Source organism: Giraffa tippelskirchi, chromosome 14, assembly GCF_054371585.1.
Source record: "Giraffa tippelskirchi isolate mGirTip1 chromosome 14, T2T-mGirTip1v1.2.pri, whole genome shotgun sequence".
Classification (NCBI taxonomy): Eukaryota; Metazoa; Chordata; class Mammalia; order Artiodactyla; family Giraffidae; genus Giraffa; species Giraffa tippelskirchi.
Genome location: NC_137288.1, coordinates 53277152 through 53289456, shown reverse-complemented (window position 1 = coordinate 53289456; position 12305 = coordinate 53277152). Strand labels below are relative to the sequence as shown.

Here is a 12305-nt window from a genome sequence, read left to right as displayed (position 1 = left end):
TTATTGATTTACATGTGGCTGTCCAGCTTTCACAACACCACTTGCTGAAGAGACACTCTTTTCTCCGTTGTGTATTATTGTCTCGTTTGTTGAAGATTGTAGATATGTGGGTTTATTGCTAGGCTCTCTTCTGTTCTGTTCATCCATGTCTGTTTTTGTGCCAGTACCAGGCAGTTTTAATTACTACAGCTTTGTAGTATTGTAAGTCTGGAAGGGTTATACCTCTAGCTTTATTCTCTTTCCTCAGGATTGCTTTGGCAACTCTGGGTCCTTCATGGTTCCATGTGAATTTTAATATTATTTGTTCTGATCTGTGAAAAATTTCATGGGTGGTTTTGATAGGGATCACATTAAATCTGTAGATTTTTTTTTAGTATGGCCATTTTAACCATATTCGTCTAGTCCAAAAGCATGGAATATCTTTCCGTTTCTTTGAATCGTCTTCAGTTTCCTTTAGCAGTGTTCTGTTGTTCTTATTATGTAAGTCGTTCACCTTCTTGGTTAGTTTTACTCCTAGATATTTTTTGATGTGATTTTAAATTGGATTTTTTAAACTTTCTCATCCTGATATTTCGTTAGTGTAAAGAAAAACAACAGGTTTCTGTATGTTAATCTTGTGTCATGCTACCTTGCCGACTTTGTTGATCAGTTTTAATGGTTTTTGTGTGGAATCTTCAGGGATTTCTGTATAGACACCATGTCTTCTGTACATAATGGCAGCTTTACCCCTTCCCTTCCGACTTGGATACCTTCTGTTTCTTTTTCTTGCCTGATTGTTGTGGCTAGGACTTAAAGTACTATATTGAATGGGAGTGGTGAGAGTTGGCATCCTTGTTGTGTTCCGGAATTTAGTGGGGCAGCCTTCAGCTTTTCATTGTTGAGTATTATGTTGGCTGTGGGTTTATTTTATTATGTTATGTTCCCTGTATACACAGTTTGGTGAGAATTTTTATCAAAAATGGATGTTGAATTTTATCAAATGCTTTTTCTGTGTCCATTGAGATGATCATGTAGTTTTTGCTTTTTCATATTACTTATATATGCATTCCCATTTTTTGACAGTTGCTCCAGTCAGGATGGGCTAAGTTGTGCTGCCTTAATGAACAGCTCCCAACTCTCAGTGGTGGTACTGCACAAGGACTTATTTGTTCCTCATGCTGCAGTGGGTCTGTGTATGGCACTACTCAGAGGCCCAGATGAAGGGTCAGTGGTGTCTCAACCACTGAGGCAGAAAAGCAACATAGCAAGTGATGTATTGGCTCTTAAAACTGCCAGCACAAAGTGACATATGTGACTCTGGTTCATACTTCATTGGCAAAAAGCCACGCCTAACTTCAAGGGAAATGGGGGTGATTTTTATAATGTGCTCAGAAGTAGGTGGACTAATCATGAACAGTTCTAGTGACTACACAGAAAAATTCATATGTATCTCATTTTTACTAGCACTGCCTTGAGAATGTTGGCACCTGTCTGGATTCTAGCTCACAGATAGGCGTGAACCACAAGAAGACAGTGCCAGTGTGGCTCCTGGTGTCACTGTTAATGCTTCAGCAGTGAGAGTCTTTTAGTGGATCAGAGTGACTCTTCCTATGAAATGCCATAGTGGATGGGTGCCTTGGAAGGGGTAACTTGCTTTTTGGCTAGGGCAGCCCTTACTATGGGATTACTGTGTTGAGGTGGGTGGCAGGGTCCTGGGGGTCAGGATGGGTGAGCTACTTTTTCACCCTTTGCTTTTCTCTCTAATAAAGCGTGGCATGGTGTCACATTCAGTGAAAATACCAGTTCAGTATACAAAAGTAATTGAAAATAAATTGGAACCTCTCTTCAGAAACCTCAAAGGAGTGTTACATGTACAACCTAGGCAGTCCTTCTGAAAGTTCTCTTTTTCAGTCTCTTTCCTCATTGTTTCCTTCAAGACTCTTCCCAAACAGATCAGCATGAGGTCTTCCTAGACCTTGCTCTCCACACCCCGCCCCACCCCCACCACACACCCTCTGCCCCAGTCCTGGGCAAAATCAGTCCCATGTCTGCGCTCACTCTACACTTAAATATACTATTACAGCACGTTATATTGTTTTATAATGTGACATTTATATAATCATTTTACTTCACAAATCTAGTCTAAGTGCTTGACAAGTATTAGCTGTCCAGACCTTATACCTTACCTATAAGGTGATCATTGTTTACGTTGCAGAGCAGAAAACTCGGACTCGAGGGCACAGGTAATTTTCCCAAGGGTGTTTGGGTAGACAGTGGTGAAGCAGGGTTTGAGCCGAGGTAGTTGGACACTGTTGACCAGGGGATGAGCCTCTTGGGAGCAGGTACGTGACATTTATGTTTGAGTCCCCACAGGTTGATCCAGTCTCTGGTCACTAGGAATGTTTTCTAGGTGAAGAAGCACAGTGTTCAAACCTGTGGACGGACCATAACTTGTTTAGCCTGTTTCCAAATTTTTGTATATAATTTGTGTTGTGAATCTGTTGTACAAATTACAGTGATGTCACTGGAATTATTTGGGGTAAATTCCCCTAAGTGAAGTGACTCAATAAGTATAAACAGTTTTATAGATAATTGCTTATTGCTTAGTCATTCTCCAGAAATTTGGAACTCAGAATTTATAATTCCACCATCTATTTTCAGATGCATCCACTTCATCATACTATCTTCAGCACTTTGTATTTTAATCAGTTAAAATCACCTGTATAGGGAAGACTGGAGTTGATGAATAAATGAGTGGTATATTTGTTCCAGGGTTACTATGAGGATTATGAAGTTTGGATTCCTGGTGCCCTGTTTATTAGCTCACTAGGAAGTTACAGAAGCTTCTATCTTTGAAATGGACTGGGTTCATTCAGTGTAATGGACAGAACTGAGCCTAGAATAAACAAAGTCGGCTATCTTTTTGTTCCTATCTGACTTTTATATTATGTTGTGCAGTGCTTATAACTGGATGCCTCCCCAACCCTCCCACACTATCCAAATACCCAGAGTCCTCTGTGGTCCCCTTATAAAGACAACTTTAAAGAGTGGGAACCCATTCTTACTAAATGGCAGATAACTGACTATAGCTTAGAAGCACCAGCTTCTTTTTGGAGAAGCAGACCTTTGAAACAGAACAGGAAAGGGAAGCTTGTGTGATTTTTGTGCTGGAAGGGTAGGGTGCTAAGAGAGGAGCCTATTCTTGATCCAAGGCCACTCACAGGGCTGTTGGTCCAGCCTGAGAGGCAGCTGCAGAGCCAGTGAGGGCCTAGCTTGGTTTTTATCTGAACAGCTGCGGTAGATCCTGGAGTGTGGCGGTGGGCCCTGTGGGAGCCTCAGCAGCAGGTCCTACAACCCAGCCCTCGATGAGCAGCCTGTGGCCAGCCTGGTTGCGCGGTGCTAACAATAACAGCAGCAGAAACCCTGGAGCTACCAGCAAGGCTGCTGTGGGTCAGCACAGCAGCCATTTGTCGGGAAGCCTTCATTCTGGCCTGACCTTATCCTCATATCACAGTAGTGTTCTAGAAAGTTCCTTCCTTGCTTAATATAGTTCCATGGATTTCCCCCTGACCTAGTGTAAAATTTCGGAGAAGGCAGTGGCACCCCACTCCAGTACTCTTGCCTGGAAAATCCCATGGACGGAGGAGCCTGGTAGGCTGCAGTCCATGGGGTCACACAGAGTCAGACACGCCTGAGCAACTTCATTTTCACTTTTCACTTTCATGCATTGGAGAAGGAAATGGCAACCCACTCCAGTGGTCTTGCCTGGAGAATCCCAGGGACAGTGGAGCCTGGTGGGCTGCAGTCCATGGGGTCGCACAGAGTCAGACACGACAGAAGTGACTTGGCAGCAGTGTAAAATTCCCCCTTCCCTGTGTACTGTGAGGCCTCGCCCGCCCCCCTCAGGTCACAGTACCCATCCTTCACTTCCAGGGACACACAGGCTCAGCTCTTCATCACCACTTTTCACCAGCTACATCATCTGCATGCCTGACAGCTGCTTCTTGCCCAGACCTCAGTTCATGGGGTCTCTCCCAGGGAAGCCTTTTAGCTCACTGTTCTCCATCACACTCACACCTGTTTACTCTGGTCTCTCATCACAGGACATAAGCTGTGAGAGAGCAGGGAGCCTCTTTCTGTTTTGTTTGGTCCTGGTTGAAAGTTGCTGTTCGCAGATCTTAGCACAGGATCTTGCACACAGTAGGTACACAATAAACCTTAATCCTTATATGCCCTGGGAATTACGTATTACTGTTGCTATCACTCAAATGAGTTTTAAAGAGATGGCCCTTTAAGATTGCAGTCCTTCGTGTTCAAACCAGGATTCAAATCCAGCTTTCTCGAGTCTGAGTGGAATAGCCCAGAGTTTACTAAAGACTGATGTCATCAGATTCACTTAGATGGCCAACTAGCTTATGACTCAGCCTGAGTTCCTGCTATACTGGTTTCCGGTGCATGCTGCCTCAAAGAATGGTGCTGAGAGGACTAAAGGCAGACAAAGCATAAGTATAACATGTAGTGGTGGCCCAGGGAAATGACTGTGTTTGTGTTAGAGACACCGCAATGCCTCAAATTTGCGAATTGACTGAGTGGACAGGGAAGCCTGGCGTGCTGCAGTCCATGGGGCCACAAAGAGTTGGACACGACTGAGCAACTGAACTGAGTGTCTTGATTATTCACTGTGACTTGCTTCCTTTTGGGGAATCATCAAGGCTATTTAAGGTAAACAAAGCATTTTCTTTTGTTTTAAAAATGAACAGATAAAGAAAATGTAGTATTCTATAGAGTGGAATATTATTCAACTCTGAAAGGAAAGTACTGACAGGCTGCAATATGGGTGAACCATGACAACAGGCTAGGTGAAAGAGGCCAGACATGTTCACATTGCGATTTCATTTACATGAAATGTCTTGAATTGGCAAATCCACAGAGACAGAAAACAGATCCGAGGGTGCCAGGCGCTGCGGGGAGGGACTGCTTAATGTGTATTTCCTTGTAGGGTGATGAAAATGTTGTGGGATTAGACAGTGTTGATGACTGTACAACATTGTGAATGTTCCAAATCCCACGGGATCGGATACTTTAAAATGGTTTTTAAAACACAGTTAAAATCCACAACTTAAAAAAATCAATGAATTAGAAAATAGAAAATGATAGTTGCACTTCTCAGCTATTTTTTGGACAGAATAAATATGCATAACTCTGACAAGCTCAGTAAAGTGAGTGAGACACAGATGTGCTAAAGGGAATTAGAATTATGATTCGCACAGATATATATTTTTAAAAGACACATAATACTGAAAACCTTAATGTAGCAAGGATTGGGCAGGGCACGCCTGGCGGGTGTGAGGGCTCTTAGCTGGCTTGGAGGAATCTGCTTCTGCCTCTTTGTTTAGGACGTAAGAGCAAATTGCACATGAGGGACGGAGGGTGGGGACGTGAACAGAGAAGCAGCTGCTCTTTACCCACTTTGTGCCTCACTCCATTTGGACGGGAGAGTAGAAACTAATTTCATCCTCCGGTCCTGCCCATGCAAAAGTTGGAGTGGTTCCACAGTAAATGGATTCAAGAATACATATGCCCGACCCTTAGAGAACTGGATGGTCAGAGAGGCTCCAAACCACTTTTGAGGCACTGGTGCCGCTGACTTGGCTACGTCCCTGCAGGCTCTCCTCCAGCAGTGCCCACACCACTGTCTGGGTGCCAGGTCTTCATCTGCCCCTCCCCACACCTCTACTCCTCTTCCCCCACCCCTGACAATCTCTCCTGCCTTCCCAGTTAATCCTGCTCTTCCTCTCCAGTCCAGCTCAAGCCCCACTTAGGATTTACACCGTACTATCTCTATATTTTGTTTCTGTGTCTGGGACTCATCTCCAGGCAGAGAGCAGTTCTGTGGTGACCAGAACCTCTCCTTGTGATTCCAGGGGGGCCCCCACCATCATGTCCAGCCTTCCCTGCCTTCCAGTCACCCTTTCTCTATTCTTACCGCCCTGGTGGTTTTCCTTTGCTGGACCAGTCTGGTGGTGACAATCTCAGGGTGCGACATTGTAAATGAGAGCAGACCCATGAGAGTCTTCGGTCCTGGGGCTTCTGTTGGTGCAGCTGCTAAGAGATCCTCTTTCTCTCGGAGTTGCTGAACTAGTGAGAGCCTCTGGGGGCCAGGGCTGCCAACTCTTAGGATCCTTTGTGAGAACAAAGCCGCACAGGGCAGCTTTGATGTGTGTGTGTCCCGGATTGTAATTGCGCTGGATGCTGGCGCTTTCCCAGTTATGACCACCAGCAGCTTGCCTGCTTGCTCCCAAGTGGAAGTGATAATGCGCCTCCCATCACTCACAGTGGGCAGAGGCTGAACGGGAAAGAAATATTTGTCAACTTGCAGTGAGTGTCTGTGGGGTTAAGTATTACCTTTTGCATTAAAAATTGTTACTGTTGTAAAATACATGCAACACTCACCATTTAGTGGTGTTTAAGTGTAGAGCTCAGTGGCATCAAGTACATTCATATTGTTGAGCAGCCATTACCTCCATCCATTACCAAAACGTTTCATCTTCCGAAACGGAAACTCTGCACCCATTAAACACTAACTATCCTCATTCTTTCCCCAACTCCTGCTCACCATGACTTCATGTATCTATGAATTCGACTACTGTGGGTACCTCATGTAAATGGAATCATATAGCATTTGTTGTTTTTGTGACTCATTAATGGCCCTCAGCATAGTGTCCTCATGGTTCATCCACACTGCAGCAGGTGCCAGAATCTCCTTGCTTCCTAAGGCTGAATAGTGTGTGGATGAACCATTGATGGACCCTTGGGTGGTTTCCACTTTCTGGAACCGTGAATAAAGCTGCTGTGAACGTGGGTGAACAAATACCTGTCCAGTCTAAGGCCCAGCTTTCTCCCTGGGCCTGCACCCTGTGGTGCGATTTCTGGGTCACATGGTAACCGGTTAACTCCCTGAGGAACTGTCAGGCTGTTCTCCACAGCTACTACAGCAGGCTCCAATGTCCAACTTTTTTAAAAAAAATATTTAATGGAACTGTGGTAATGCTGGGAAGAGCTTAAGCCATTAGCCCATTTGCTGCTGAAACATTTTAGCTAGAAGCTTTGGCCTGAAGCAGTTCTGTCTTCACCAGCACCACCACGTCATAAGCTCCTGGTCTGTCAGTCTGACAGCTCAGCTGCACCTCAGTGCAGAGTGGAAATGGCCTCTCCCCTCTTCCAGGGAGGGGAGTGGGCAGGCACATCCTGGCTGTGGGTAACCTGTTTCCTCACACCCCCTCACCCATCCATTTTGGTGTTTTTAGCAAAAATGAAGTCACCTTTTAATCCTAAGATACTGTTGCAGAGAGGCTGCAAGGCCATTATGCACTCACAGTGCATCCCAGTCAGATACGAGTGGCTGTTTGATTCGCCTTCCCCCCGTGGCCCCCACCCCCGTCCTCTCTCCAGGGGAAACTTGCATGAGCCATTAGGAACTAAGGTGGAGGGTGCTTGAGACAAGAGGTTGGGAAAGGCGCCGTTTTGTAAACACTTTATTTCTTCATCATTACCTCATACAGATGCTGAGGTACCACCCTCTTTCCATTTGGTATGCTCGTGACTTTTTGTGGTGTTTTTCCTTAAACAAGAAAATTTGGAGTAAACACTGTGTATTGCCAGTTAGTCTTCTAACAGTAATTTTAAAATGCTATTGTACCGTCAATGCAAGAAGACAACACCAACAGTACAGTACAAGGGAGTCACACGATGTCATGGCGGGAGAGGACTCACAGGGGTGGCTGAGACCACAGCAGGGGTATGGACATGCACCCAGAGACGTGCAGGTCAAGAGGAGCAGGTGGACTTGCAGCCCAGCTGTGGCCTCTGTGCCTTTCCAGGACTCTGCCATCTCTCCCCTCTAGGACAGGAGATGCCTTGTCCTACCGGCTTCATGGTTTTTTTTCATTACAAAAAGTTCACTGAATCCGACAGGCTGAAGCATTTCAAAAATTCTTAAAAAACAATAACACTGACAAAATTAACTTAAAACACACTAGTTCAATGTGGAAATAAACCAAAGCAAAATGTTAACAGTGCAGATTTAACAGATAGGCAGTCAATATTGTGCATGAGGGTGTTCAGAATCTCTTAAATGTACATCTTTAAAACTTTCATTTTTAATTTATTTATATCATATTTACCTTTTTTTAATATACTTTGTGTAAAAAAGATGGAGACAAAAATAGTTTTCTGAGCTATGAAAAAAATTAAGTTCTTACAGGCACATTTACTGTTTCATTCTAGAAACATCTCAGGTTCACAGGTTGAACATTCAGCAGCTGTGTTTTTGTTTTTGTTTTTTTTAAAAAAAAAACATTCTTTGACCTTGGGAAAATCAGATCTCTCCTTTTGGGGCAGAGTTCAGTTGATGACGAAGGTGTGATTATGCAAATTACAGTGAATTATTCCGGATAATCCATGCCGACCTGCATCACACGTGTGGCTTCTCCCCAGGTGGCTCCTCATCACCTAGCTCCTCCAAGGAGGTGGGTTCTCCAGGCGACGGAGCTGGAGAGGCAGTGGGGGGGTGTGGGGCCCAGCGGGACGGAGGGCGACGGTTTGCTGGTCTCTCGGGCCTGGAGAAGCAAGGCTCTAGGGATGGAGCGAGTGCGGAACAAGGTAGTTCCTTCAGAGCAGAGGAAGAGAAAGACAGGGTTACGAGCCGGACAGGTCCTCCAGGAGGGCACGCCCCCTACACAGACTTCTCTAAGACAAGTGCAACAGCCCAGCAGGTCTGAATGCTAATATACACATTGCTCACGGAGAATATGTTAAAAAAGACTACGAATTCAACACGAATGACCATTGCCAACAGTAATGGGAAGATAGCAAATTATGATAAAAACGTGGCATGAGATGGGTGTGTATAGAAGTGGCTTTGGAACTGGGCTGCAGTGAATGGAAAGGGGAGTCAGAGGGGCGAGTGGTCTGCACGGCCCCATGGGCCTGTTCCCGCCTGGCCACGCACATCAGTTCAGCCTTCTGAAGCATCTAGTCAGTTGCCATGGCCAGTCCTGGGAGGCCAGCCTCCCTGTGCCTTGGTCTGTGGGCACCCGCAGAGGGCCCTAGGATGCCATCTGGCTGCATCAGCAGCGGGGCTCACCTTCAAACCAGCTCTGCTGCTGCTTGTTGCAGATGGACTGGCACTGGGTGAGAGCCCGACAATAGGATGGGACACTGCAGGCAGAGACCTTGCTGGAGGCAGTTTTATCTAATGACACTTACTGGCAGCAGCATCTAAACAGGGGAGCCCGAGTGCACTTGTGCTTCTGTGCTCCGGGCTCCTGCACCTTCCGAGAACCCTAGGACTGGTCACCTATATAATATGTCCTCTCAAGGCCACTGCTCCTTTTTTGGTTTTACAGACTGTTGAGCCACTCGTCCTTACTCTGCAGCCAGCACAACAGACACCCAGACTCAGGATCTGCAGGCACAAAGGTGGGGCAACTGTGGCAGGAGGAAACGAGTTCTGTCTACCCAGACGACACCCGCACAACAGGAGGGAGACCACTGTGCCGAAGAGCACAGAACAAGGACCCTCAGAGCCACTCCAGAAGTAAATGGAGGGATGTGAAGAGATGTGATGAGCATAGCAGAGACCAGATGAGGAGCATGTAGCCAGCAGGGTGAGGAAGAGACAGGGAGAAGGTGTTGGGCAGAGCACAGGAGGGTGGGGAGTGGTCGCTGCCCAGGGCCAGCAGAAAAGAAGCATTGACACACGATGATGCTAATGTCGGTAATTCTGCTGGTGGCTTTTTACATGACTGCAACTTTTTACGAGCCTCAGCAGCAGAGCTCTTATACTAATGGAAGCCATGGCAACCAGAGAGACCTTGCCTATGAAAACACGTCAGCACTGAAACAGGGACAGCGGTTGAGAAGTCTGCTACTGCTCTGGGTCTTTTGGTGTCTCAAGAGGTAGGGGTGTGTGTGTTGTATCAGTGTGTGTGGTGGGGGTAGATTGCTGGAGTAGGTTCTTGGACAGCACTGCAGCTCATTTCTACCTGGCTGAAGCTGAGTGACAAGGGTCTGTTTGTGTCACCTCTTCACTTCCATCTGTGCATTCCTATGGAAAGAAAGGCTGTGTGACCATGCGTTAATGGGACAAAGTTCTCCTTCATGTCACACCAGCACTTGTGAGCAAAGGATGCTCCCTTTTCCTGAGAAGCCCCTGCAGTGGAATAAGTTAAAAAGGTAAGAATTCAACACACCTGGCCAGTGTCGACAGTAATGGGAAGACAGGCAGTAATGGGGCTCTTGTCCTTGGAGCACCTCTTCTAGAAAGGACCTCTGTAGCCATTCTGTCATATTTCATGGGCCACATGCTTGGTCTTTGAGAGCCAGGTGTATTTAAGGCCAGCGGATAAGGAGAGGTAACTATCCTTGATTGGAAGCAAGGCTGGTGTTTTCTCATGCTCCTCGGCTGGGGCTCTGAAGGTGGTTCTGCAGTTCTGGGGCAGGAATGACTGTTGTGTGTTAAGCTGACAAAGTTATTGAGCACTTGGTCAGGTGACCCCTGGAAGGTCAAGATACATTTGTATTTCTTCTTTCTAGTGTGGTTGTTGAAAACAGAGCATGGCAGTGCACACATGCCACCACAATGTCACTTGTCAGTGAGCAGGCACAGACCATGCTCTGCTCAGACCCCGCAGGCTCTTCAGTCCTCTCTCAGGCCAGTGTCCCTTTACTGCACAGGAGAGGGGTCTCTGTACGGAGCAGTCAGCACCCGGGGGGCATGTATGGGGGCACGTGGGCCCGTTCAGGCTGGCCGTCTGTCCCTGCAGATGGACCCTGGGCCAGTCCTGAGCTACACAACAAGCTCTGCAGACAGTGGAAAGAAGGAAGAAAGCACTTACGGAATGAGGCGGGCTAGAGTCCCCAGGGGGCAGTTAGTAAGACAGTTTGGTTCTGGACAGAAGAGACAGACAAAAGAAAAGAGAAGTAGGTTGGAAAGTACTTTAAAAGAAGAACAACAGTAAAGGTTTAAAGTCAACAGGCCCAGGTGGCAGCTCCAGGGACAGCCATCCAGACAAGTGAGGCTCAGCAGAAGTGGGCACGTAGGCCAGTCCGTACCCAGCCACGCAGGAGGGGCCTCTCCCTTCCGCTGCCTGTCCTCCTGTTCTTCCTGAGCAGCCCTGTGGCACAGAGCATTTCCAATACCCTGCAACTGCTGGTTTTGAGACAGAGCCCATTAAACAGTGAGACTGTCTTAGTCACAATGACCAAATGACTGAGGCCCAGACTAAAACTTTCCCTTCAAATTTTCGACTGAGACATGTCCAGATTCTCCTCTCTCTCCACCCCAGCCCTCCTATTCATAGCCTCTGTCTGCATTGTGCATTCGTGCTACGACTCACGAGAAACAAAGGAGAAAGTAGCTTGTGGGGTGAGCGTGAGGAGAGATGGGGGGATTCCCGTGGTGCCTGTTCCTGGCCAGGGGTCCTCCACCATCATGTCTTGGAGTCACCATGAGCACTCGGGAAGATTCCCCATGGGCTCAGAGGAGGGCAGGGTGGAACAGAACTTGTTCTGTGGAGTTTGAAATAAAACCCAGAACTGCCACACCATCTAGAGAGGGCCTCATTTAGTAAGTCAGCTCAGGTGAGGAATAATCCTCTGAAATCTAGAACAAGCTATTTCCCACAGCGAAAAGAAAGACCATGACATCTCAATACTGCTCAGGGAGCTCCATGCCAGTCTGAATCCCTGACACTGGCCCTGGGCCCCCTTTAAATCAGCCGTCGTCACCTTTTCTGGTAGCAAAGAGACTTTATGGAGGACCAAAGGGTGGGGCATGGCTTTATGCAGATAAAGCTACCTTTGTGTCTGAGTGGTGTGATCCCATTATTGAGCCATTCCCTTTATAGTCTCACATTCATTTGTGACTCAGCATTTTTGGCCCCCAAAATGAAACCTATTTTGTCTCCAATACAAATAAACACTGCAGCCAAGCCGAGTAATGCTCTGGGACCAAGATCTCAGTCCCAGAAGATGGGGCACTCTCCCTGCTAGATCCCCTGCAGCAGCAAACCACTTACCTGAGGGTGGTTTAACCCCTGCTGAGGGAGGGGTGGGGTGACAGAAGGCCGCAGAAGACACCATCTGTCACCTGAGAACATGCAGCCGCCTCCTCAGAGCACACAAACAGCTTTACCACAAAGACACGTACCTTTGACAGGTGTAGGCCACAGACGATCAATATCAGGTTGAACCACGTAGCATTGCTATTTCTGAAGTTCACTGGCAATTTCACATGGTTTCATCTACTTCAGATTTAACTCTGT

The 12305-nt window shown here is 46.8% G+C and overlaps 1 protein-coding gene and 1 long non-coding RNA gene across 10 annotated transcripts in view; one reads left to right on the top strand and one right to left on the bottom strand.

The window, feature by feature from the left end:
- Positions 1–12305, top strand: part of LOC145534335 (uncharacterized) — a 67378-nt gene that overhangs the window by 51435 nt on the left and 3638 nt on the right. Inside the window, exons 2-3 of one of the 2 annotated variants that reach the window (XR_014074474.1) lie at positions 9387–9647; positions 9812–9939. The exons of the other annotated variant lie outside the window; for it this stretch is intronic. This is a non-coding gene — a long non-coding RNA (uncharacterized LOC145534335). The remainder of the gene's footprint in view (positions 1–9386; positions 9648–9811; positions 9940–12305) is intronic. 2 annotated transcript variants of the gene reach the window in all.
- The window catches only part of MTCL1 (microtubule crosslinking factor 1), a 114311-nt gene continuing 109504 nt past the window's right edge, over positions 7499–12305 (bottom strand). For 6 of the 8 annotated variants that reach the window (XM_081561617.1, XM_081561618.1, XM_081561611.1 and 3 more), the window contains one exon: positions 7499–8647. In XM_081561617.1, the coding sequence (XP_081417743.1) occupies positions 8453–8647 (195 nt within the window). In that variant the 3' untranslated portion in view covers positions 7499–8452. Of the gene's footprint in view, positions 8648–10796; positions 10930–12305 lie in introns of those variants that run through there. The other 2 variants (XM_081561613.1, XM_081561615.1) reach the window with 1 other exon arrangement.